General features: G+C 44.6%; 2 protein-coding genes across 5 annotated transcripts in view; both read left to right on the forward strand.

The window, feature by feature from the left end:
- Nucleotides 1–2776: 2776 nt before the first annotated feature.
- LOC109961650 (para-nitrobenzyl esterase) lies at nt 2777–12419 on the forward strand. The gene is made up of 10 exons (XM_020602653.1): nt 2777–2882; nt 3874–4141; nt 4941–5361; nt 7485–7592; nt 8134–8330; nt 9582–9781; nt 9864–9919; nt 10319–10486; nt 11116–11343; nt 11966–12419. The coding sequence occupies exons 2-10, from the start codon at nt 3881–3883 to the stop codon at nt 12106–12108; spliced, it is 1782 nt and encodes a 593-aa protein (XP_020458309.1). The 5' UTR covers nt 2777–2882; nt 3874–3880; the 3' UTR covers nt 12109–12419.
- A 1770-nt stretch (nt 12420–14189) lies between these two features.
- Nucleotides 14190–27291, forward strand: part of LOC109961651 (USP6 N-terminal-like protein) — a 19644-nt gene continuing 6542 nt past the window's right edge. For 2 of the 4 annotated variants that reach the window (XM_020602654.1, XM_020602658.1), the window contains exons 1-7: nt 14190–14272; nt 17957–18030; nt 21692–21777; nt 21858–21897; nt 23287–23367; nt 25181–25288; nt 25569–25678. In XM_020602654.1, the coding sequence (XP_020458310.1) occupies nt 17965–18030; nt 21692–21777; nt 21858–21897; nt 23287–23367; nt 25181–25288; nt 25569–25678 (491 nt within the window). In that variant the 5' untranslated portion in view covers nt 14190–14272; nt 17957–17964. Of the gene's footprint in view, nt 14273–14769; nt 14832–17189; nt 17874–17956; nt 18031–21691; nt 21778–21857; nt 21898–23286; nt 23368–25180; nt 25289–25568; nt 25679–27291 lie in introns of those variants that run through there. The other 2 variants (XM_020602656.1, XM_020602655.1) reach the window with 2 other exon arrangements.

Below are 27291 nucleotides of genomic sequence, written 5' to 3' on the forward strand. Positions count from 1 at the left end.
AGCCAGCAAAGATTGATTAACCGATTAGTCATTTTGTCTACAAAATACTGGTAAAAAGTACCTATTACAGCTTGCCAGAACCCCCCAATAATATGTTTGCAGTCATAGATAAACATTTTTAGCTTTTATTTACAGTAGACTCCTCAATTTACACAGTGTAAGCTACACGATATAGGTACCTGAGCAGGGGTCACCTGAGTCCAAGTGCAGGTCAGCAGCATGCCAACAACCCAACCAAGCAACAAATTCAGGGAAGCAGGTAAACGGCAGGAGTGTTGTGCTGCAGTGAAAGACTGTGGCAGAATGAGAAGCACAATCCAAATTTAAAACCAGCATGACAAGTGTGATGTCACCAGGTTTGGGGAGACATGGGACTTTTAGCGCAGTGAAACGAGCCTCAGAAACTGTGTCGACATGTCTTCTTTAAGTGTGACACCACTGTTTTTGGAAGAAAGTAGTGTGCACGGTGTTCCTGTTTCCACTGTGCAACTGTTGATGGTGGAAAGATGCATGTTCAGAATTCAGATAAAATGATGGGGGATAAAAACAGTGCAGTATATTGTAAATACGAGTGATTTCAGACACAAACCTTTAGAGATTTAACAAGGACCTGACTTTAAAATCTGGTTCAGTGTCTGAAAAGAAGAAACACAACAACAACACAGTGAAAGGATGAATTTTGTCGTCTCAGTCCAAATGAATGTTGAAAGAAGTTCCAGGTGTTCAGGCACTTGGAGGAGCTTGGGTGAGATTAACAGCAACATGAAACATAAACATATGTCCTCTCACACAGACACTGTGCTCTACAGGTGGTAATCCACACTGTGGATCTGTTCTAGTCCAGTCACCTTTCATGGTGACTCTAAAAATCAGCGGACAGTCAGGACTGCAGAAAAAGTCATTGGGGCCAGCCTGCCCTCCATGGAGGACCAGTACACCACACGGGTCAAAAGGAGGATGGAGAGGATCACTGGAGACCCCTCACACCCTGGACACAATCTGTTTGAACTCCTCCCCCTGGACGGCACTACAGGTCACTGTGCACCAAGACAACCAGGCACAGGGACAGTTTCTTCCTCCAAGCCATCATTCTGATGAACACTTGACCAATAACAGTATGACTGGACAATAACCCTCAGTGCAGTACCTGTGAATATACCTCGTACAGATCATACAGATTCGTACAGGCTGCATTTTTTTGCATTGTTTGTTGCTTGGTAATACTTCTTATTTTTGGTATATTACACAGCCTATGCTGTGTTTACTTGCCCCTTGCCCTGGTCTCTGTTTTAAGTACTCTGTTTTTATTCTACCTCATTATCTCATCTCGATGAGCATTCCTTTGTCTGTCTGCATTTTTTTTACTGTCTGTTTATACTGCTTCATTTTGCATCGTTTGCCCTGGTTGTTGCTTGTTAATACTGCCTATTTTTTGTTATATAGCCTTATGCTGGTCTCCTGTTTACTTGCCCCTTGCATGGGGATATGTATATACACACTGAGAGCGAATGTACCAGAGTCAAATTCCTCATGTGTCCCACACACCTGGCCAATAAAGCTGATTCTGACAAACTTTCCTCTACTCAAGTAATGACTTGTGTGTGCTTTCACAGAGCTTAACAGCTCAAGTCTCCCCCTGCTGGCATCCTCCACTAACTACATCTACTCCCAGTAAGCATTAGTAAGAGGGATGTTTAGTACTGGACCATTAAACGTTGCTCCACTGCTGGATCTGACTTAATGTGCACATTATTCTGTCCATCACATAGTCACAGCTGACTGACTTCCGTCTTTCTGTGGTCTTACTCACAGTGAAACTCACATTGAGAGAAGTGATTCCCTTTGTGGTTAAAATATTTCCAGACACCGCTGCATCTTTCTCTCTCTCTGATCGGTAAGTAGAGTGGCTGACGGAGCAGAAACTGCGCCCTCCAGGACTCAGTCAATCCCTCTGGTCAGACAATGAACGGAAACATTTACCTAAGACCACATGGCCTGTCCTGCACTGATCTCCACTGACTTTACTAATGTGAGTTCTGAGATGCTGATGGTGACAGAGCCACTTCCAGGGCCTCTATGCTGATTGTGAATGCTCCACATTGATTGTGGTAAACAACAGATATTTGAGGTGTGGACATGTGAAACCACATGGAGCTGTTGCAGCTCATCCACATGGACTGACCAGAGTTATTTTTGCTGCTAATAGCACACAAAACAGAGAAACAACAGGTTTGGCTAAAGAACATGTAAGCTGACTTAACTGTGAAATCTGAAACAGCAGAATTAACTGTTGTGTTAAAAGGTTTTAGGTGGGTGTGCTGACACTGAATGCAGCTCTTATGTCCAGTCAGGTGTGAGTTGATCTCAGGTGTGTTTCTGTAGCCTTGTCTTACACCACAGACTGTTAATGACAAGTTATTCTGGTCTGAGCAGTTTTACAAAGTGACACTTTTACTTTTCTAACATTTACTGTTAGATCAAACATGAGGATAAACTTGTACCTTGTTATATTGGTTATACAAATCTGACTTGACTGTACCTAGAACAATATTTCACGGTACGGTATTATTGATTTCTCCTTTATAAAATCCCAAGTTGGCCCTTTCTTGTTCCTCCTAGTCTGGTTTTTTCCACTGTAGCTACATGGGCCTGAGAAGAACCAATATTCATCCTATTTGATTATTTCTGGGTGGTCATGTGGCTACACCCAGCCACCGGGGTGTACCTGCCAGTGCCCAGCAACACATTATACCCTGCGCCTTTAAAAATGCTAAATAAGAGGGGAGGCGGAGGGCATGCGCACTGCGTCAGGTGGAGAACTTAAGCGTCGACTCTTTGCTTTGAAGAGTTTCATCTACCCTGCGTTGTATTTACATGTGATGGTAAGTCATGAAGCTGTGTCTTTGTCTTTTGTGCTGCTGTTGTCTGAGGCGTTGGAGCAGAGACTGTTGAGCCAGATTTGAGATGTTGTTCTGCTTTATGAACATGATCAGGCTTGTTGTTTATTTTTATTCCCAAAGTTTCCCGTTAACTCGTCAGATTCAGACGCACCAGAGCTTTTGATTCGACTCTGGATTTTATTAAGTATTTTACATAGAAATACTAGGTCATGTTTCATGCATTCAAATTGTGTGGGCAGTAAAAACATGAAGTGTCTGAGTACTGGCCCACGGGGCTCTGCTTGTTTCCTCTCCACCATGTCCGAGTATTGTTCCTCAACTCTCTCCCTTTTCCTTTCTAGAGTTTGTGTGCGTGTTGCCTCAACCAAAGATTATTTACTTACACACTGTGCAGTAAGCGGTGTTACTGAACATACCCAGTAAACAACCACAGTGCTGGTGGGAATAGTAAACGCACCCTTGGGTCTAAGTGGTCGGGCCTGTTTTGCAGCAGTAACCTTGGATCGTTGTTGATGAGAGCTGCGTAGCGCGCAAGGAGGCGTTTGGACGGTCCTTCTTCTCTGAGCTGCGTCAGCTCCGCCCCAGACGTCTAGTGTGTCAGTAGGAGAAAGGGCCCGAGGCTCATTTCTTTCAAAAACACAAGGCTCTTCTGGTTTTTGCAAAGAACCTGTTCCATTAAATGACTTCTCCCCACCAGCTTTGTACTGACTGTTGTTTCTTGACCCTGGAGTTAAACACTAATCAGCACCATCAGTCTGCTTTAACCTTTATCCAGGCTAAAGTGTGTGGCTCATTGGTCTGACCGAGGTTAGAGAGTGAGATGTACAGGTAAAGGGCCATGCGGCTGCTCTCATGTTTTATGTATGTTTTTTTTCCCCGTCCCTACCCTCTTGGAGGTTTATGTTCCCCATCTGACAGAATAAGTCTGGCCTGAGGTGAAGTGGACCCACAGTTCTGTTGTCTTCTGTCCCAGAGTGAAGATGAATGAGGATGCGTTCGAGGTCGCGGAGAGGACAGAGTACCGGTACCTGGTGCAGGAAGAGGATGAGGATGAGGTGCAGTACGTCTCCCACAGGAACTACGTCAGCCCCTTCTTGGTGCTGTCCAAACGCTGCATCTTCTTGATCTGCCTCGGCGTGCTCAGTCTGCTCGCTCTGGCCACCTACCTGGGCTACGTGGCCCAGACGCCGCCCGGCTTCGTCCAGGTGTCCACAGCTTGTGGAGAGTTCAGAGGAAGACACGTGAGTTAAAGTGGACTGATGAGTTGAAGCTCAAAATGTTTCAGTTCTTGGTGAGATTGTCATAAATGTATAAATTCAATTATATGTTCATTATGGGGTCATAGTTAAAGGTGGTGTTGTACTGTACTACATAATATTCAGAGGTGTCTGTATATTTTTGTCCTGCCCACTGACATACATGAGAGGGTCACAATATTAGGAGTAATTATTCATTTTATTGTGAACTGTTCAGTCCATGTCAGGATCCTGTAGGAAGGATGACCCAGGTTTTTATACACTAACCAGTGCATCGCTCCAACATTAGAACAGACAAATGTACGTTTTTGACTGTAAAAACATGGGGAAAATGCAACACTGAGAAATGGTATATGTAGGTTGAAATGTTTTTTGCTTCAGTGGTTTCTATTGCACTTTCTCTTCACATTATATCAGAGGAATATTCAGCCTTGGTCATGTGGCAGTGTTTAGTGTAAACACTGCTGAGTATCCTTCCATTGTCAGCATGAAAACCTGTGGCCTCCTGAAGCCAGGTAGTCTGGTTAAACATGCATTTACCACAGCGGAACTTTTGCATAGTATCACAAAGACAATAGAAAAGAAAACATGAGAAGGCTCAGACACCTTTAAAATAGACCTTTGACTCCAGTATTTTTATTAAAAATTGGAAACCAATGAGCTGATCCTCTGCAGGGCGAAGCTAAACAAACAGCTGCATGTGTTGATTGATTGGATTCATGTGAGCACAAAGTGCAGTGTGTTTTTGTGTTCCTGCTCTAACTGGTTTATTGTACCCTTGCAGAAAAATGGAGCCTACTCCTTTAAGGGCATACCCTACGCTGCCCCGCCCATTGGTAACCTGCGCTGGGCACCTCCAGTTGATCCGGTGTGCGGGAATGAAGTGATCGACGCGAGTCGTTTCCGCAGCATGTGCGCCCAGGTGCGGCCGCTGACCAGCGAGGGGAGGGTGATGGGCCAGGAGGACTGCCTCTTCATCAACGTGTGGACGCCCAAACTGCAGCCGGACGCCAAGCTGCCTGTCATGGTCTGGATCCACGGAGGATACCTGCACATGCTCAGTGGAGGAGAACAGAGCTACTCGCCCTCAGAGAAGCTGGCAGCCGACACAGGAGTGGTTCACGTCAGTTTCAACTACAGACTCAACGCCTTTGGCTTCCTGGCACTGGAGATACTGAGAGAAGGCTCTCCAACCAACACCTCAGGTCAGTGACTCACACTGGGGGAAACAGCTCATTGATAAAGTTAAAACCCCCACCCAGTCCCCAGCAGGGCCTCGTCAGGGCTGAGTCTCCAGAGCAGCGTCAGGTCTCCACCAACCTCCTCCTTCCAAACCAGATCCCCTCACTGTGTCCAACACACTGTGTCGTCCTCATGAAGCCATTCAGTGACCTAGAGCTGCAGCCATGAGTTAGTTCACTGGTAGAAAATTAACCGCCAGCTATTTAGAAGCAACAGCCACCAACATGTTCTGGTTCCACCTTCTTTAATGTGAGGAGCTGATGCTTTTCTTTGTCAGACATGAGAATCAGCTGAGTCTCTGTGGATCTGATGGTTGGACACAATAAGACATGTGAAGACACCACACTTTGGCTCTGAAGAGTCACAGTGGGACTTTCCCCCAGTGTCTGACATTCTGGGAATAAACAGGTCGATCAGATCATCAGGATGATGATCATTTGATTGATCAGTGACCTGCTGATTGCATCTCCACACAGTCAGTAGTCTCTTTTCACTCAAGTGAATATGAGTAATTCCCGAATCACTGTTAAACTGTCTTTTGTAAAGACTCAGAAGGGTCTCTGTAACATTGACTGTATATAAAAGATAGACAAACCCACCGTGATGTCACTCAGTGGTTTTCTGAAGAGCGATTTTGAAGCTCAAGTCCGGCCGTCACCATATTGATAACGCCTCACTCCACCTCCTACATCTGATCCAAAAATGGGCAGAGAGGTGGAGCTTGTTGGACAAAAAAAAAACACAAGGGTGGACCCCACCCGCCTGTCACTCAAAGTGGCCACACCTTTAGTTATGTGTTCGTTTTAATCTCAGTAGAATTTAAACGGGCAAGTTATAAGAAAGATTTGCCCCTGTACAGTTGAAATGGAAGAGGAAATTAGCTTCAGAGGCTAAAACAGTTTTTTTGTACCAGACTGTAAACATGTTTCTTTCTGATGTGAAGCTTGGCAGTTTAACAATTAGCAGCCTCACCTTTTCATTTGTGCTTTGCACTGTAATGTAAACACACTGTTCACATATAAAGTAAATGTAGGAGGAGTGTCACTGGGTACCAGACCAGCTCTTTCCTTCAGAGACTCTTATTTAGTTAGTAGTCTTTTATCAGACGCCGGTGTAGCAAAGACAAACAATCCCTATATTATACACACATTACATGGGGCAACATCCTGTCATTAAATAGTTACCAGCAGTTGCTGTGCGCTGAGTTTATTCTCCTTATTCTAGAGCAACTAGGTCTATATTACACTAATCCAGGAATTTACCTTATTGGTGTTTATCCTGAGTTTGTGCAAAAGGTCCTGGGACAAATCACACTATTGTTAATAGCTGGCTAATAAATCACCATTAGTTTCAAAATGGTTTGAAATAGTTGGTGTGGGGCAGGGGATTGGATTAAATGGCAGCAGCGTTTTGATTGGACAGACTAACTGAAGTAGAGTAAAGCACATGCTGAGGCAAAAACACAAAGTAGGATCCAGAAGTTGGAGAAGAAGAAGTGGTGGAAAGCTCCTGTCACTGTGCTGTGTTGAAGAAGCTGTAATGGGTACGTGGCCAATTCCTTACAAGCTTGAACGGACCACTTGAACGGAACCTTGAAATAATTATGGTGCTGACGTTCTGCCCGAGTCCGACTGAATGCTGAGAGGTCTGCATCCGCCCGCTCAGAGGGGATGAATGTTAATGGGATGTGGATAAATGGAGCTAATGTCTGAGGCTGCCTTTGTCATGCTCCTGTTTGCATTTCCACACACTGCGGGACACAAATTGGCATGTTGTGAGTCAGGCTGGGTAATTTCAGTTGCATAATCCAGAGAAGCCTGTGGTGACCTGAATGTGAAATGACCCGTTGAAAGAGAGAGCCTCACATGGCGTGATGGCAGGGAGCACGAGTCCTCTCCGTCTTATCTCTCACTCACATTTCTAATTTTGAATCCTCCTAATTTCATGCCCCATTTCCTCAGTTTGAAAAGAGTTAGATTTAGTTCAAGCTGCCGGTTTGTTTCTGATGGAGAAAGTGGGACGGTGGAAAAGAGGCCACATCAAAGCAGATTCTCTGACCGGTCCCTCCTGCTGCTCTGCTCTGCAGGGAACTACGGCTTCATGGACCAGATCGCAGCTCTGAAGTGGGTCCAGAGGAACATCCACGTGTTCGGAGGAGATCCTGGGAGAGTCACCATCTACGGGCATAGCTCGGGTATGAGACCATTAACCAAGTCCATGAAGTGTGTGGCTGGGTCTGAGCGCTGGTACTCGTGCAGAGTCAAACCTGCCACACAAGTTCACCTATTTTACAGCAGTCACTGGTTGGTCGTGTACATAATGGTGTCGACATCTTTATTCAACTCAGAATTAATACTTGAAACTGAACTTTGAAAAAAAACATTTGAACTTAATTCAACATTTTAACTTTTTATCTTATAAAGTCATTACTTCATAAATTGGACTTTTTAATTTTGACTTTTTATCTCATTAATTCACTTTACTGCGGTGACAGGAGACTCCATTTGTTATTATCAGTGGTCAAGTTAACACCTGCAGTAGTTCTTATACTTATTTTTACACTGTAAAATGTCCTGCTCAGCAATGAGCACCTTATCAAACACTGCCTCTTTTTTCCGTTTACTTATCAATAACTAAAACGGCTGTATATAGTTGTAAAAAAACTACCGACTGGCTTATTTGAACAGTTAAGACCAGAGCATTGAGTTTGACTGACTGTCTGTGCTCCTGTGAAGGTGGGACCTCGGTGCTGGCCCTGATGACGTCCCCGCTGGCGAAGGGTCTCTTCCACAGGGCGGTGGACATGAGCGGCTCGTACGTGTTGAACGCGACACTGAAACAAGCCGAGTCCGACAACCTGGTGTTCCTGAAGAAGTCGCACTGCGACAACCTGACCTGTCTCAGACATCTGTCTGTCAAAGAGGTCCTACAGGTAGAGACCTGCTTGTCTCAACGTAGGCGCCGAGTCCGTGTGCGATCTGATCATCTCTGTCGCAGGCAGCTTTAAAACAGTCGAATAAAAGAAACAAACAGACCCCTCAAACCCTTTAATACAAAAGATTTCATAAAATATGATTCATAGCTCACCTTTGTGATATCATGACCCCTTCTGTGAATTTTTCGTGCATTATAATGTCACATACAGGTATTAAAGCACTGGTTACACGCAGGTGTCCACACCTTCACTCTGAGACCTGAGAGATTTACTGAATTAAAGATCCTGGAGGGATTTTAACAAGAGCTTCCAGTCGACATGTCCGTCTGTAACCCAGCGTGAATTATGAATAATGGATGTTCAGTCAGTAAAAAGTGTGAGAACTGAACTTTTACATGTTATTATTATTAGGGTTTTAAAATTCCACTTTAAAGTTTCCTCGCTGCCACTCAGGCTGACTTTGTCCAGCAGGTGTAGTTTAATCACTCTCTTGCCTTTATTATTTTGCAAGATTTCAACAAGGTACTGTCTGTTTATTTTATGCAGTAACTTAGTGTTTTTGATGGCGAGTTTTTTATTTAAAGGCAGAAAACCACTGGCTGGTATTAAGGAGAGCAGCACTGTAGCTGCAGCAGGCTGAGGCAACAAAACAGGAAAGTTCAGGAAAGAAAGCATCCGATTTCGATCAGCTTCATTTTGGTAGATACAAATCTATAAAAATGCTCCTGAGTCAGCAGTGACACTGGTCCTCAGGACAAACATGATGAGCTGATGAAACACCAGCATTAAACCAATAGTTCCTGTTGTTCTCGGCCTGTGAACCCCTACAAAAAGCTGATCACTCTTCTAGTCGCTGTTCAGATTTGTGTGTGTGTGTTTTGAGGGGTCCGGTTATTCAATATTTCACAAAAACTAGAGGATTAAAACAGATCAGTGTGTCAGATCTTTGTTTCCTTTCCCATTAACATTTGACCGCTTAGAATTATCTGGTGACCCTTTTGAGGCCCAGCTTCCTAGGTTGGGAACCTCCTGTTTAAATGATTAAATAATTAGTTATTATAAATGAGCATTAGCTTTGGAATAGGAGCCCCAGCTGGAGCAGTATTAACAATCTAATGATGGCACATAGACTCAATTATCAGTCACAGTACTTCTACTTTTGATACTTTAGGTACCTTTTCTTAACACTAATACTTCTGTACTTTAACTTAACTAGGTGGAAGTACTTCACCTCTTCCTTTTCCCCAGGCCGTCCCATGGCAGGAATACCCCTCCTGGGCAGCAGAGGATATAGTAGACCTCCCTACCAAAGGGCGCTTCATCGGCCCGGTGGCAGTGGTGGATGGAGTTGTCCTCAAAGCTCCACCCTTTGAGGTGTGGGAGAAGAAGCTGGACTACAGCGATGTGCCTTTCATGGTTGGGACGACACAGCAGGAGGTTGACTTAAGGTGATAGCTCTCCTAGTTCAGGTGCATTGCTGTCGTCTGGTGTCGTGGTCAGACTGTACTCAGTCCTCTGTTTCCTCTGTAGTCCTCCTGAAAACATCTCTGTGTGGACCTGGGGAGACTACTGCTGGTTCGTAACAGGTAACAGCTCCTGTGTGGACAGCTAGGAGTTAGGACGGATGCAGTTTAACTTGCTGGTCGATGATGGTGGTGGTGCAGGGGGCAGTAAGGGGGTGGGCAGAATATTACAGACCCCTTTCAGTTATAGGATCATTCTGGTTCATTTCAGCCTGGTGTATGTTTACCAGATTGTGGCTTTCTGTGGATTGTGACCATTTTGATGATGTTAGAACATGTTAAACACTGAGCGAGGGGGTTGTGGCGCTACAAGCCATCTGTCATACAGCCCTGACCCAGATACCACTGCATGTGGATTGCTAATACGCCCTAACGTCACACTCTGGATGCTGTTCATTCAGCAGTACATCTGTTGGTAAACCCAGTCATATCCATGTCCCGTCTCCTCTCTGCTCCCCTCAGCTAAACTTCAGTCCTTCAGTGAGACTCTCCCCAAAGAGGCACTGGACCTGTACCCGACGTCAGCCCCCTGTCCCACCAGAGACCGCTGTCCCGAGAGGGCCTACACCACCATGGTGTCTGACATCAGGGCCACCTGTCCCAGCAACGACCTGGCCAGGAGGGCTGCAGGTAACTCATACAGCTCTCACACTGTGCCCTCAGGTTTTACTACAATAAACTGTTTTCACTCTTTGGAATTCTGCTGCTGATTTTGTCTAATGGGCTTCAGTGAAAACCAGCACAGTACTGGTCCCACTGGCTGTGCTCAAAATAAACCGATGCTAAAAATTAGCCTTGGTTCGTTAAATTATGACCACACTTCAAGCCCAAGTTATTTTGAATAATAGCAGGAGCCCCACATAGTTTTTGACAAGAGCTCAACAGCAACTGTGTTGAACTTTTAATGTGAAGACTGATGTTTTGACTGGACAGAGGTGTTATAGCCCTGCCCCGGCCTGTTACAGATGAGATAAGGGATTGTTGGCCAGTGGGGGCAAAAAGACAAAACAAACGGACACAGTTGCAGGATATGCCGCCAGAGCTGCAGCTGTTTCCTGATAGAAATATTTACATTCACTATGAATGAAAGAAAGGCTGCATTTCTAACACAGGCAGTATCTTGATGTACTGAGTCGTATTATGAACAGTGGTTGAACGCCTGGAGCCCCTGACTCTGGAGACGTGTATCATCATCTAGTGTCTGTCTTAACTTCCCAGAGCTCATCTCTTCACACTGAGTAACCTCTCCCTGTCTGCAGAGACCCTTAACAGTCCTGTGTATCGATACGTGGTGACACACACACCGTCGGGACCGATCACCACGACCAGCGACATTCTGCCGTTCCACAGCCGCTTCTCCTTCCACTGTCTGGATGCCATGGCTTTTTTCGGAGGGCTGGAGTTTGTCCTGGGGAAGCCGCTCTCTGATCATGACAAGAGTTTCCAGGATCTCATCACGCACCACCTTGTCACATTCGCCAGAACAGGTGAACACACTTCCCGCAGCTGGACGCCCATTTTCCTTCTGAACTTAATGATAAATGATTCCTTTGTTCAATAAAACATTCCTGGAGGCATGAAAGTGGCTGGTAAAGTCAGTACAGTGTTTGATGAGCAGATTTTGGGGGAAGTTTTCATTTATGTTTCCCACCATGTTCAGAAGCTCATGTAAGGTTTAAATTGTAACCCCCACTATGCACATGCATTTCTAAAAGGGGCCAGTCCACAGCAGAGGTCCTTTTTTACTCTGTCTTCATCAGTGACAAGAAGAACCACTGTAGCTGTTTTTGAAGCCGTGGACAGGACACATTTGGTATTTTTAATTGATAACTGACCAAAGCTCAAAAACTGGGATCGATTAATTTCTCTATCAACTGAAGTCACAGAACAGGAAGAGGCTTGGCCAGTGCACAGAGAGTGCACTGTGTAACAAGGCAATATTTGCTCCACGTTTGGTCTGAAAACATGTTTACACAAACACTCAAGTCTCACTTTCATTCAGTCATGTGGTGTGAATCCTTCAAACTCCTGTCTCTTCCAAAACAGGGTCAGCTGACCTGAGCTTCTCTTCCTGCCTGACTGAGAACTGAACTTTTGTTTGTCTTGCAGGTAAGGTGGATGAGAAGTGGTCTGAGTACCCAGCAGGCACTGCTCTCCTGTCCGAAAGCCTGTCACTGGTCCACGAGTACTCGGCTGCTCAGTGTGAGCTGTGGAAGAAGAACGGCCTCTATGCCTACGCCTGGATGAACTGACCGGGCGGCTGCTGAAGGCGGCCTGTCACTACAGTTTGTTGAAAGTCACTGCTTTGTTACAGTGAGGTGATCACATGGACAAATCGTCTCACCCACCTCAGATCCTGCAGCAGGTAGCCATTCGGATCTAAATTTGTAAAACCACATCGAAAATAGCACAATGTGTGTGTTTGGAGCTGTGTGAAATGCAGACGTGTGTTGAAATAAGTGTACAGTTGCTCACAGGCTTTAGAGAAGTGACATTAACAAGAAAACATTTCTGTTATATCAATGTAAATATTAGGTCACTGAATAAATACAGCACTGTTGCAAGAACATTTCACACTTTATAGATGGAACTGGTCCAGCAGAGACAGCAGAGCCTCAGCAGCCTGCTGACACTGGGGGGCTTAAAGTGGAGGTGAACAAACAAACAGATGTAGCCCGGGTAAAATGGTTGCCGCGTGGGACACAATTACTGGGGTTCTCGCAACTTCGATGTCCAGCAGGTCACAGTTTATTTACACGAAAAAAAGGAGTAACAAAATACGGAGTAGCAAAACAAGGGGTAACAAAAATACGGCAGTGGGCTCTGGATGCACATACAAACAAAATAAAATATGTAAAAAAACAAATAACCAGTCACCCAGAATTTGTAAAATACCACATTCACATACATACAGACACTTACATTCCGCCAAAAGTTCACCCGCTCCATGTCAGATCTATAATGCATCATCTTGTTAGAATTCTTATAAATGACCTCTTTAAAGTTTTGACACAACAGAATCCAACAATATTTCTGCATATTTACTTACATAAGTCCAAAAAAATCACGGCGCTCCACTCTCAAGTTAAGTCCAACGTAAAAGAAAGAAGAGACCTCAATGCATTTGGTCAAGTTCTGGCGGAATGTACACCTGTCGGTCCGTACTGCCATCTAGTGGCCAAGATACTAGGTAGCATCAAACTCCATTAGCCAACTGTAGGTTACTTTTACATATCACCAGAATTGAACTGTGTTACATTAACATGAAAACTATAAACATTACATGACATTTGGAATGTTGAAAACATTTTGGGAACCTTTCACCATCAGTGGAGAACAGCTGAGTTATTTATTTATCTCCCCTTAGCATATGTTAACCACCTGGCTACATAGAGTTGACATGTTTCTAAATTCAGGGAAGTGACTGAGGTGAGATGGGACTGTGAGATATGTGAGCTTGAATTTTGTCATGTTCGTGCAGTTTTGACCTGTGAATGTGCCGGTGAATCCCGGCTCTCTGTTTTGTGACCTTGTGAAGACCTGCTGTTTGCTTGGCCGCCAAGTCTTTGCACTTTCTTATGAATATATTTTGTGTTTTGATCCTTGTCACAATTTGAATTACCAGACACAATAAGCTGTTAATTGACTTTTAGTTACTTTTTCTTTCAGGGATGGCATGAATCCGCTCAGATCATACATAATGATAATGACACAGCTGTGCCTTAACTGATCAGTCTTTGTTGCCATGTGGCTGTTTTTAACCACCTACCAGCTTTGCTTTGTTTTCTGGTGGTTTGCAAACTATAATTATGCTTGAATTATATGCTTGTTTATGACTTGAAGTGGAGAAACCTTATCACTCTTTATAGGCTCAATAAAATTCACACAGCACCAATGTTTTGTATTCCATATACCCTCGGTTTTAACAGCTGTGTGAGCTCCGTGTGGTGTCCTGACTTTCTGGTGTGGCCGTCGTCTCTTCATCCCTGTGTACAGAGCATCACCTCCTCCGCCGGTGCAGTCGCATCTCTCCAGCAGATGGCGGCAGGAGACTCCCTCAGCGAGCCTCTGTGTGTCCGGACCGAGGCCGCGCTCTGGGAGCCGCTGTGTCTTTAAGGCCGGGTCTTCCAACTCGCACAAGGCTGACGCGTGCCACGGCGCGGCGCCTGCTTAGTGCGCCTCCGCTGCTGCTCGGATCCTGGACCAGGACGAGCTGCTGTGTCCCGTACGCCTGCTGCACGCTGTGTGTGTGCGTGCATGTGCTGCGTGACGGTAACCTATGGACTGACGGAGGGAGGCTATTGTTGTCAGCCCGGTGGTTTGTTCTGCTGGAGCTGCACTTGAACCGGAGAATGCCCAGAGGAACCGGAGCTGTGTAACTGCACCGATAGCGCAGAAACAAACACAGCAATCGCGGTAATTACATGGTTCTTTATTTCCAACTGTATGTGTATTTTTCATGCAATTCTCGTCAGAATAAAAGGATCTCGCGTGAGGCTGTAGCACAGTCTCTAATCAAGGATGCTGTGGGTTTGTTTACCACCATCAAATGACACTGCGTCGTCGGTCCGGGTCCCGGTGAAACCGCAGCCTGGACCAGCGTCCTCCGGCCTGTGCACGTCCCCCTGATGGAGACGGTGAAGCAGCAGGAAGAGGAGGAGGAGGAGGAGGAGGAGGAGGAGGCCGGGACGCGCGGAGTAGATGCTGCTGCAATAACACACTAGTTATGTTCAGCACAGTTTGTAACGACAACAGCTGACGGACACGCCAGCAGTCACTGCTGTGTGTTTTAGTGTGTTTAAGGGAGCTCAGGGACAACTACCGGCTAAAAAAATTCAACATTTCTTTCTAAAATATCAATAGAAAACTAGTATTTATAAAGGAATTACAGCTTCTACTCCACGGCCCGATGTGGCTCCCTGCTGTTGGGCCCCACTGAGCCACACGTCTCCAGCCCTGCTGCAGAGCTGAGCAGGTGACTGGGCTGGCAGAAAATGAGTTGGCAACAGGTTTGATGAACATGAAATAAAACACAAAATGTATTATCTTTGTATTTTTTTTAGCTGCTTAGAGAAAACGAACATTATAATATGTTAATTTGCACATTTTCACTATTTGCTGACATACACAGTAGATTTTTAAAGAAAACAGTTATCGGATGTATTGATAATGAAGATTGCTGGTTTCAGCCTTAGTTACTCACTAGATGGAGGATGGACCTGTCAGTCTGACATCGTGGTTCAGTGGTGCAAACTTCCAACAAACGTGTGATTAATCGATCAGAATGATCAGAATCAGCTGGTCCTTGAACTAAGTGTTTGTTTGGTAAGAAAATTGCAAAAATTACATTTTGTGTCTGGAACCAACAGATCCCTTATGGGGACTGTGCACAGCCTGACATGAGTTTTAATTCATTAGCATCCCGATGGAATAGTGTCACCTGGTTAAATATGTCAGGTAAAAAGTATGTGGTGTTCATGAGCCACTGCTTCATCATAGACATCTGTGTTTTCCCACCTCGCTAGTTCAGATTCAAAGAGGTTGAACATGACATTTGCTCTGTTGGCTTCCTGCCTCTGATCATAAATTACCCAGCAAAAAAGTCTGACTCGGATCCAAGTCCAGAGTCTCAGGCTCTGGGATGTAGTTTGTTTAATGAGGTCATAACTTGGACAGATGCATGGACAGACAGGAAATTCAGCCAGTGTGCTTAGCGAGGAAACCATCCAGGTCTCTGCCTGTCGGCCTCCTGTCAGGTAAGGATCTGCTGCTCTCTCCCAGTTTGGGCCTCCACCCTTCATACTGGGACTCCAGCCAGAGCTTCTCTGTGATTTAGTGTGCTGACCACATGTAGCTGCTGCCATGTGCTTCAGATCACGGCTCATATTTAAAGCCTCTGAAAGCCATCAGCCTCTCTAGATGAACCTCTGCAAAAATCTCTGAAAAACAGGAGCATTTAGGCCATCACACTAAAAAGCAGGTCTGAGACTCCATGGTACAAAACTGCCTTTGAATGAAGAAGTATTGTAGACAAGGCCACGGATGTAACGTGAAACTATTCTGACACTTATCAAGAAAAATAATCTCAAAACAAAACAACTTTCTCTGGTTGCACCTTCTCACATGTGAACGTTTGCTGCTTTTCTTTTTCATCTCTGAATCTTTGGATTTCTGGTCAGACAAAACAACTAACGGCATCATTTTGAGCTCTGGAAACGTGATGTTTGGACTTTTAGCAATGAAAGAGTTGACCAGGACATTTTTAAAACATGAAAACTGCAGATCAGTGCTGCGTTTGATTATACGTCTCTGCTTTTGTCCCCATTGCTGTCATAGTGCTACGATTCCCCAGACGTTTTAGTAATTTGGCACGCCTTAGGACTGAAAGCTGATAACAGGCTGTGACAGAGAGCAGATGAGTGTTATTGTACAGGCTGTGCTTACTGTAACTGTAGAACTGGGTCAGACTTCTGGCACCAGGTTGGCTTTGTGATACCTGATAAACTGGCCAGTCTGTGATTCTGGCTTCAGAGAAGAAGCATCTACACTTTAATACATAATTTAGTCCAGAGTCCAAGTGGAAATCAGAGCCAGAGCTTCAAAGTCAGAGGCTTTTTCTGGAGTTAACACCAATTTAACTTCAAGCCGGCCAATGACCCGGCTGTGTCTTCATGGGACCACACTCCTGTACCACATGCAGACTTGCTGTAAACCGAACACCCTGCTTGTGTTTAATGCAACATCGTGTCCCGCTATCTGCCGGGTCTCCAGTGTGTTCCTGCTTTGGGAATAACAGACTTTCATTGCATTGCTTTGGAGAAATCCCTAACCCAGATGGCCTTTGTAGCCTGTTGTGTGTCTAGACCAAGTCACCAGATCTTGGCATTGGTGTAGATCTGCACCGAAAATGTTCCTGTAGATTAAGCAGAATTATTTCCCTTGCTGCTTTGTTTGGGGATGATTGAGCAGCAACCCTGCAGAGCCAGCTGAGATTGTGTGCATTGTTTTACAAGACACAAGAGTGGCTCAGACAAATGTTATGATCCGACAGTACTGTCCACTGTACTGCTGTGGTTTATATACAGTGTAGTCAGGCTCCAACTAGCCAACAGAAGCTGAATGGCTCAACACAAAGTAGACCTAACTGAAATATAATTGGACAAAGCACTACAGGAGGATGTGAAGTCATGCATATTCATCAGCCAGTGTTAGTGTGAGGCAGATGTCCTGTGGGAGGCTGGTGGGTGGGGGTGTAGGTACAGTCATATGAACGCTGGCAGGGTGATTGTTCTCTGGGGGCTGGTGCTACTGCAGTACATCCCTCTCATTCTATGGACAAACCTGCCGTACGGTGCCCACTCATCACCTGGTTCCAAACCTCAGGACCACATCGTAACTATTGGTGTGTCAGAACAGGTCTGGTGCTACAGGCTGTTTTCTACCGGTACACAGCCACAAGTGTTTGTATGAAACACTGATCAGAAAGACCCCACTCAGCCTAGCTGAGTAACTGCCAGCTTACATTCACACAGCCCCCAGTGCTACTGCTAATTCACATTACTAATGCATCTTATGTTCATGTAATCAACAAGCTGTTATTTACACGGTGTAAAGGTGTGAACTAGGTGAATTTGCACTAAACTGACCGCTGGAGTGTTCATTGTCCCCAGACAGTCACTGTACAGTGTGTTAGCTGCAGGCTAGCTAGCAGCAGCTGCACCAGCTGTGTGTCTGTTTGTGTTCACCTCACACTTGAGCTGATCTCACGACAGCCAGTTATTTTTGTTACCTCCGTTCAGTCTCTGTTTTCATCTCGTCTCAACATTTATGCATGAAGAAGATTCATAAATCTCAGAGTGAACCAAACTGTGTGCTCAAGTTGAAGCATTTCGCTTCAAACTTTCATTTACCTTCAATCTGTTTTGTGATGACACGAGGTGATGATGTTCTCTGTGGAGGAGTCACTGCAGGCTCGGTGAGCTTCAGCTTCTCTGAGCGGTGCCCGCTCATGCTGCAGGTTTGGAGGCTAACGCTCGCCCACATCTCTCAGCTGTGTTCTTGGACTCATCTTCACTTGCTGTTGCTCTCCTCTCTCTGCAGATATTGACATGAAGAAAGACATTGAGACTCTAATAGCTGAGGAACGTGCTGATGTCATCTTGAAATATGCTACGGTGAGTTTGTGCTCCCAACACACAGAACAGCCACGGGGTTTTGGTCTGGTCCAGGTAGTCTAAGGGTTCATACCAGGAGATGGATGTGTTTGAATCTGTTGGATTGATTATATTTATCTGATCTGCCCAGCTCTGGTTGGCAGATATCGCCACTGTTCTTTTGAGTGAAAGCAGAGATTTGTGTGTGTCAAACTCCCAGTTGTCTCCTGTGCTGGGTGTTATTTTTCTGTAGGAGTCACACTTGGCTGTATGGTTTGTACGAGGTATATTTACAGACATTGCACTGTGGTTACAGAGCCAACACACATTGTGAACAGTGTGACTCAAAAGTGTGGTTGTGTGCAGTGTGTTTCTGCATGTGAGGAGGACAATAGAGTATGAATGTGTGTGGGTGGATAAGTGTGTTGATAACATGTTGTGTAATAATATGTTTGTACTTGAGGTTTGATGTGAACAGAGATATGGAATCAAACTAAATCCAAACATAAAAGTAAAGCAACAAAACTCAGTTAACAACTGAAAACTATATGGAGATGATGACGTCTAGCGTTTGTCTTTAGCCAGAGAGTCAGAATCAGAATCTGCTTTATTGGCCAGGTGTGTTGGCCACATGAGGAATTTGACTCTGGTACATCAGCTCTCAATGTGCAAAACAGTAAACCGGCATAAGGCTGTGTAATAAAACAAAAATAAGCAGTATTTACAAGCAACAGAAAGTGCAAACAATGCAGAATAAGCAGTATGAACAGACAGTAACAATGCAGACAACAAAGGAAAGTTCATTGAAATGAGATAAATAGGGATAAAAACAGCGTACTAGAGACCTGTAAGGATCTGTATGGTTTGTACGAGGTATATTTACAGGCATTGCACTGAGGGTTATTGTCTAATCATACTGTCATTGGTCAAGTGTTCATCAGAGTGACGGCCTGGGGGAAGAAACTGTCCCTGTGCCTGGTTGTCTTGGCGTACAGTGACCTGTAACGCCGTCCAGAGGGGAGGAGTTCAAACAGATTGTGACCTGTCAGATGTACAGGTCCTCCATGGAGGGCAGGTTGCACCAGTGACCTTTTCTGTTGAAGAGAACAGACTCGATGATTCCTCTGTAGAACTGTATCAGCAGCTCCTGGGGCAGGTCGAACTTCCTGAGCTGGCGCAGGAAGTACATCCTCTGCTGTGCCTTCTTGGTGATGGTCCTGATGTTGGACATTCACTTCAGGTCCTGGGAGATAGTGGAGCCCAGGAACTTATAGGACTGTTGTTGCAGCTACACCACAGGACCAGCTGCTCAACCTCCCGTCTGTAGGCTGATTTGTCACCATCTCTGATGAGACCAATGACCGTTGTGTCATTAGCAAACTTTAGGAGCTTGACAGAGAAATATGATCTCTCTTGCTAGTTCCTGTCAGGACTCTGGTTGCAACATTTTGGATTAACTGGAGGCTTTTTAGGGACTTACTGGGATGTCCTGATAGTAAAGAGTTACAGTAGTCCAGCCTGGAAATAACAAATGCATGGACCAGTTTTTCAGCATCAAGAACATATCCTGGTCAAAAATGACTAACAGCAGTACAGGAGGCCAGGGCATTGTCATCCAGAGAAACTCAGCACTTTGGAGCAGGTGCTAGTGGGGAGTGGGAATGGAGGGCTGTTCCCTCTCTGGCCATAGTAACAGCTCTGACACACTGTGGAGAAATGGACTGGACGTTGACCTCTGTGGGCCAACAGGACTCCCACTCAGTGAGGCTTCTGTGTACAAGTGCTGGTTTTGAGCTTTATGTACAGCCCCTCTGCTCGGACTACTGCCTCCGCGACCCGGTCTCGGATAAAGCAGATGAAGATGGATGGATGGAAAAAAGTTGATGTTTACTTTCAAGTATCAGTTCAGGTTTTTACTTGCTGCATCCCATTTTTTCACAATCTACATTTCAAGAGCAAAAGGATGAAGCAGTGTCTCATCTCAGTCTTGATCAGTTGTTTACTGTCACACGCAGTTTATCTTCATCCAGCTGTGAGGATGAGAAATGTCATGCCACATGTTCATAACAGAACCATTTCTCCAGTTACTGGTCCTACTGGTGCTTTTGCTGATTCCATTTGGATCTGGATTGGATTTCTGTGTCTTTGCCATTTTAAACTTTTCTTAAATCAACAACACAGTTCCTAACAATCACAGTTACATGATAATGAGCAGAGCTGTTTTAAATTTGCCCAGAAAAACAAGTGACCAAACTCTGTTTAGACTCTGGCTACTGATTTCCAAAACCAAACTCTGTAAATGAGCGAAGACACAAGAAAAAGCTAAAACTGAATGTCATTTTTATTAAAGTTAATCAGAAGATGAATCCCCTCAAAAACAAGATGCTGCATTTCAAGAGGCTGTCCTTTGAATGGGTTCAAAATCAATATGCAACCCATGAAATAATCATTATGTTACATCTTCATTCACTTTCTGTACTTCTGTTTTCGTTATGAGCAGTCATAAATCGTGACAGATTTAAACGCTGCTCTGAGCTCTGCCTGGAACTCCGTGTGTGCCGGGGTGAGAAAGTATTTTTAGTCCTCACACTTCCATGACGCTGACATCACTCGTGGTGCCTCCGGGGCTCAGAGTGCCGACTCAAGTACCATGAAGCCGTGCACTTTGCTTATTGCGAACCTCTTCCCCTTTGCTGATTGGCTGCTTTGACAGGCAGCCAACCAGGCTGCAGAGCTGTTTCCAGAGCCTCTGTGGGAGTGTGAGCCCCCTCTGTTCTGTTCTATCAGGATGCCGACCAGACTGATTTACTGTGATACAAACATTACTCCTTAACTTTGGGCTGGTTCATACACATTCTAATCTCCTGTTTGGACTGGATTTTACTCTTACAGTTGGAACTGTTCAAACCCTTCAGTGTAAATTCAACCACAGAAAGCTTGATAAAGCACAGACCAAACTTGTGCTGCTCCACCTGCGAGCCTGCATTTAGACAGTTCAGAGCTGCTCACTTCCATCAGTCTGAATCCCCTGAGTGTGAACTCGGACTGAGCAGGCTGTTCAGTTTCACCTGGGGTAAATCCTAGTTCCTTTAATTGCACCCACATTTTCATCATTTGTGTGTTTTCCTTGCATCTTAATTCCGTCCACATAAGATCTGAGGAAAACTTTTTTACAAACATGAGACGTTCTTTCCTCTGATCCCTTCATTTGAAGCATCCAGTCACAAACTCATTTCTGGTAAAATGATGATTTCAGTCCATAAAAGACTTCTGTGAAGAATGGTCTCCTGTGTCCTCATGGCTCCTCCAGCAGCCTCCTCGCTCCTTGATCCTAACAGCTTTGGGACGTCTGTCAAGATGGTGGACCACAATGACTTTTGGGTCGAGTATCAAGGAGTGATGAGTTAAGGAAATTAGCATTTACCCTTGGAAGTGAAGGATCACCAGCAGGATCACTGTGTGTGGGTAAAGTGCTGTGGTGCCCTAGAGCAAGGCGTTGAACCCCTACTGCGCTGTTCTCAGTAAAACAGCCCTGGTTAACAAAGAACTAAAAGACAAAAGTTAGTTCTGGAGGCAGATGCCACTGATTCCTTTTCATCTGTCGGCCGAAGACAACGTATTTGCCTTGTGCACATGCTTTCCTGTTTCTATCCATGTAATATGTGTGTGTTTGTGTTTTTAGGGCAGGCAGGGCGGGGTGGAGATCGACCCCTGGGAAGATGCTGACTACAGCATCTACAAGGTCATTGACCGCTTTGGCTTCATGCAGTAAGTTTGGCCTGTGTCATGTGATGGTTTCCTGGTGACGCTGCGCAGCCTTGTACCTGATGGTGTTTGTGTCTTTCCAGTGAGGATGAACTACCAGCCCCGACTGCACAAGAGGAGAAGGTAAAGAAGACAGACACTAGACCTCACAAAGCTCTAGACAACGGTTTTGACCTTTTTCATCTGCTGTACTGACACATCCCTGTCAGATGAGCTCGAACAGCCCTTCACCAACACTGCCCGTCATGTTCCACATGTTGAATTCACTAAACCTACAGATGTAGGCACTCAAAGTGTCACTCACTTTCACCGCGACTGTTCGTGATTTGTCCTGCAACGTGGCATGTGTTACAGTACAATGTCTGTAGGTGGCGCTCAGCCTGCACTCACAGGTACAGCACCCTGTGCACACACAGCCCACAGCACATAGGCTGCTACATGAATGCCTACGCAGGAGTAAAGAGAGAGCCCCGTGTGATGTTTAATATTTTGTACATTTTCCTTCCAAATGAGCCAGCCCTTCTACTCTCTCATAACAAGGCATGTAAGAATCGACACGTAACCTTGATAAATAAGATAACCTTGATAGAGTGAATTCTCATTCTTTCAGCTCTTTGTTGACCTGTTTTAGCTAATTACTTCAATTGTTTACACATTACTTTTACAGTAGCTCATTTAGATAGATACTTTATTTATTCCGAGGGAGATTCAGGTTATTTGTCGTCTATTAGCCCACTGTTTCACCTGTTCATCCATTATTTCACACGTTTGTCCTCTCACTGTTTAAACAGTTTTATACTTACATTTAACTGACTATTCTGGCGTCTGCGCTGGGTTGCTAACCAGTTTCGGCTCTTGGGCTGTAAGGTGGTATATGTGACTCTAGCTGGGATGAGGTGTGGATTGAGCAAGCAGCCTAGTGTAGCTGGTAGCTTATGGGTTGTGACAGTAAATATCTTAACGATCAGCATCATACGTTGTTTTTCTCGTGTAGCTCTGAGTGGGAGCCGCTGCTCTAACGCTGATGATTAGCTACAGACGGGTGACCAATGAAAGGAAATACCTGATTAAATCCTTTCCAGGATGGCAGTGCCCCCCTCCATGGGACACATGGTCTGATGAGGATGACCATAATGTGAACTTGACGCTGTGGCCTTCCCAGTCACCAGGTCTCAGCCCAGTTGAACAGCTATGGGAGATGTTGGAGTGACGTGTTAGATGACGTCTCCACCAACATCATCAAAACACCCCACGAGGGAACATCTGCTGGGAGAACAGTGTTCATCCCTCTAGGAAGGTCCAGGGACTTGGAGAGTTGAGGTGCACTGGAGCTGTTCTGGTGGCACGTGGTGGTCCAGCACCTCACTGGGACTCTCTGGGTTGGGTTGTCCTTTCATGTGTCACCGTCTGTAACTGATTCACAGTCAATGTGATCTGCTCTTACGGTGGTAACTAAGGACCAGGCAAGTCGGCAGTTGTGTTTCTGTTCACCAGCTTCTTTTTCCTCGACAGCTGAAGCAGCTGGAGGTAGAAAGAGCAGAGAAATGGCTGAAGATGGTGAAGAAGTGGGATAAATACAAGAACAGTGAGAGGGTGAGTAGCAGCCCACAGATACCAGACATGGGCTGAGTGAACACGTTTCATTATGTAACATTTCTCTGTGGTCAGCGAGACTGTCGGGTCACACAGTGAATCACCACAGCTGTCAGTTTACTGCAGCCACACACCAAATTCCTCCATGCTCACTCATTCTGAACAGCTCTGGGTCTGAGCTCAGCCCAATCCCCAGAATATGAGTCAAACTCAGAGAGAGTTGGAGATGGAAAATCTCAGCCTACACTGGATGCTTCTCCAACCTACTCATCCATTGTTGTCACTTTGACCAGTAGACAATTATCAGCTACAACAATCATCATTACTTATTTTTTAAATTGACAAACCACATCACAATTTTCAAACTAGCCAAAAAATAAAACAATCACAGAATCAAGAAAATAAAATATATAAACACCATATATTAAACTAATACTCAGTCACATACCCACATAACAGACTCAAACCATACACACATCAAAGGTAACTGGTTTCAGTCTGAGTATACAGAAAAACAACTTCTATAAATAGTAAAATCCTTTTTCTTGTTCTGAACCCGCCTTCATCTCTGCAGCTTCGTGTTTGTAGAACATAAGCCTTCATCTTGGCTCCTCCTCTCTGCTGCACGCTCACAGCCCAGATCTGGAGGTCACTGAGTTTTTTCCACTGTCGCTCCCAGACTGTGGAACAATTTATCCCTCAGTGTCACATTTTTCCCATCTGTTGCCACTTTTACAGTTTCTTTCAGTTGCTAACACAGTAAAATGACACTTGGCACAATTAACAAAACCTCCACTCAGGGAGCAGATCCTCAGTCAGTTCTCCAAAGCTCAACACATTTCCTACTTTATGCCCATGTTGCAGTTTAACAAGATCTTTGTTTTTGTGGTGAAATTTGTTTTTTGTGCAGATTTGTGTGCACATGACTGGTGTGTTCCTGCAGAGTCCTCTTATAGTAAATGGCCACTGAAGATAAACGTGTGTTGTTTCCTGGAAACTAGTGAATGTGAATGAAGTGTTTTGATGCAAAGGTTTGATTCTGATAAGTGTGTTTGTAGCTTTGCATGCGTGAGGTGTTTTGAACTTTGGGCATTTGTAAATTGTATTAAATATTTTGTTGTCAAAATTATGTGTTAGCAATTGGAAACAAACTGTGAATCTTGGTAGGAGACCTACCTGTGTGCAGCTATTTGCTAACATGTTAGACCAACTTACTGAGGCCAGATGTTGGCTTTGTGTGTTGTTGTGGAGTTCAGCAAACTTTGGGGCCACAAATCTTTTTTTTTTTTTTTTTTTTTGGGGGGGGGAAAAACGAAAATTTTTAGAGGGTGAAAACTGCAAATATTTGACTTTTTTGTTTTCTTACAAATTGTGTTTGAAAAATGAGTGAAGGGGTTTTTTGGTTACCAAAATAGTTGCTGTTTTTCTGCAACTGATTAACTGACTAATGGCTTCAGCTGTGTTTTCCACAATGCTGAGAAGAAGTAGGATGAAAACTGCTGCTAACATTACTTGATGGAATAGTTTTGAATCTGTGTGTGGAGCTGCCAACACGTATAGCCGGGATGTTTTAGATCCACCTAACCCACAAGGGTGGACATGTTATTATCCCCAGCAGTCACTTGATCCGTGTCTGACACACATACAAACGTGTGAATTTGTCTCAGATGGGAAAAACTTTAACTTTGTTCTTGAGAATATTGTTGTAGGCAGCAGTAGGTGGTTAAACTTTCTGGTGACTCACACTGAACAGCGTCAGTTCTTTAAATCTTGTGGCTTTTTATTCAGTTAATGTTTATGTGTGTGCTGTCAGATGGTGAGACGGGTGTACAAGGGCATTCCCCTGCAGCTCAGAGGCCGGGCCTGGGCCCTGATGCTGGACGTGGAAAGGGCAAAGAAGGAGAACGAGGGCAAGTATGAGGTATGTATGCACTCATAATGTGTTGCAGACACTTTTGAAATCAGTGCAGTCTCTATTTATTTATTTAATGGGACAGTTTTTTGAAGCTTTTCGCAGAGTCAGATGACAAGATGAATATGAGTTTGTGCTTCGAGTACAAGGATGCTGTAGGTCCAGGGCATCTTTAGCCTAGCTTAGCATAAACACTGGAATCCAGGGAAGCTGCTAGCTTAGCTCAGTCATTTAGTTATGATCTGCCTGAGTTCATTCTTACTGATGTTCCATCTGTGCTCACTCTCAGAAAATGAAGGAGCAGGCCAGACTCTGCTCGCCTGAGATCAAACAGATCGACCTGGACATCAACAGGACCTTTCGAAACCACATCATGTTTATGGACCGCTTTGGTGTCAAGTACGTTTTTGAGGGTTTGAGTCAAATGTTCTGACTCACTTCACTGAAAAGATATTTATAAACCGCTTAGCCAAAGTTCAACAGAAACAAACCTACAGCAGCACCATGGCCTTGTCACTGGTGATGTTCACACTACAAAGAAATTGGTACTTGAACTGGTAATGAATGAATTCACACCTTGAAAATCATACACAATCTAATAGTAGAAAAGCATGCACATAATCATGTTACTGTCATCTTGAGACTGCAGCGTTTAAAGATTAAACCAGTGCATCTTAGCAGTTTTTTTGCCTTGTATAAACACAGTGTCTAGTTGTGGCTTTTGGCCACTTTTCAGATGTTTGAGTTGTTAGCAGTTTTACCAAAAAAGATTTCCCCTCTTTACTTCTCATATGGTTTCAGTTAAAACACTGTTTCTGGTCTGAAGATGAAAAAAACCTCCAGTATTTCAACAGTAATTAGAGATAAGTCCAAAACTGAAACCAGACTAGTGTGTGAGAACTGCTGACCCCTCAGCTGTGTCTGGTGACCCACAGGAGGGGCCTCACCTAGATTGGAAACTGCTGGAAAAAGCTAACCAACTGTATATGAAGTACTTAAAACTGCTATAGTAAGCGGTGGTAGAAGTACTCAGTATCATTGCCACAGTGTAATACTCAGTTATATGTAATAGTATTACTTTTTTGGATTATAAGCATCACTAATGTTGGAGCTGGTAAAGGTGGAGCTAACTACTTCATGTACTGTCAGGTGGGCTCATCTGTAATAATACATCATGATGTATTTCTTGATTATATTTTGTATTGCAATAAGAATCTCCATCTGCAAAGTAACAGGGTAGTGAAGCTGTCAAATACACGTAGTGGAGTAAAAAGTACATGATTTCAATCTGAACTATAGTGGAGTAGATTATGGAAATACTCAACGTACTTCAAAATTGTTTAGTACAACCATTTAGTTCCACCACTGTTGGTATGTTTGTGTGTGATAATGGAATTTATTTATATTGATCAATGTGCCAGTTTTCTGCAAAATGATTACTTTTAGTAATTTCAGTAACTTCCACTGACAATACTTCTGTACTTGGATGTTCACAGTTTTACTTGTAATGGGGTATTTTTATATTGTGAAATTGATAGTTCTACTTAAGTAAAGGATCTGAGTACTTCTTCCACTGTAAGCTAGTGGTCATTCCAGACCAATTTAAAAGATAAGACCAGTGGGTTTATCTGTTCATGTTCTTTTGCACAAATCCACCCAGAGCCCAGCAGCACCAGTGAATGTGTGAGTCCTGACCCTGGTCCAGCTTATCGCTCTGTGCTGTAGGCCTCCACTGTTGTCCACCAGCAATTAACCGCACCCCAGTGAGCCACACCGCTGCACTGAGGGGGGGCAAGTTTCCTCAGGGAACACGGGAGGCTGTTTCCAGCAAACAGCTCTGCTCTGTTTACACTGAGTGCACCACATTTGCTGTTAGTCTCTGGATACCCATCCATCCATCCATTTTCCTCCGCTTATACGGAACCGGGTCGCGGGGGCAGCAGTCTAAGCAAAGATGCCCAGACTTCCCTCTCTCCAGACACTTCCTCCAGCTCCTCCGGGGGAATGCCAAG

The sequence above is a fragment of the Monopterus albus genome, unplaced genomic scaffold (genome assembly GCF_001952655.1).
Source record: "Monopterus albus unplaced genomic scaffold, M_albus_1.0 scaffold57.1, whole genome shotgun sequence".
NCBI lineage: Eukaryota > Metazoa > Chordata > Actinopteri > Synbranchiformes > Synbranchidae > Monopterus > Monopterus albus.

What these genes read in the sequence shown, in the direction of transcription:
- LOC109961650 (XM_020602653.1), top strand. Translation starts at nt 3,881, where the DNA reads ATGAATGAGGATGCGTTCGAGGTCGCGGAGAGGACAGAGTACCGGTAC. An exon ending in CATCTACGGGCATAGCTCGG is followed by an intron (nt 7,593 to 8,133) that starts GTATGAGACCAT and finishes GCTCCTGTGAAG; the next exon opens with GTGGGACCTCGGTGCTGGCC. An exon ending in CCTGGCCAGGAGGGCTGCAG is followed by an intron (nt 10,487 to 11,115) that starts GTAACTCATACA and finishes CCCTGTCTGCAG; the next exon opens with AGACCCTTAACAGTCCTGTG.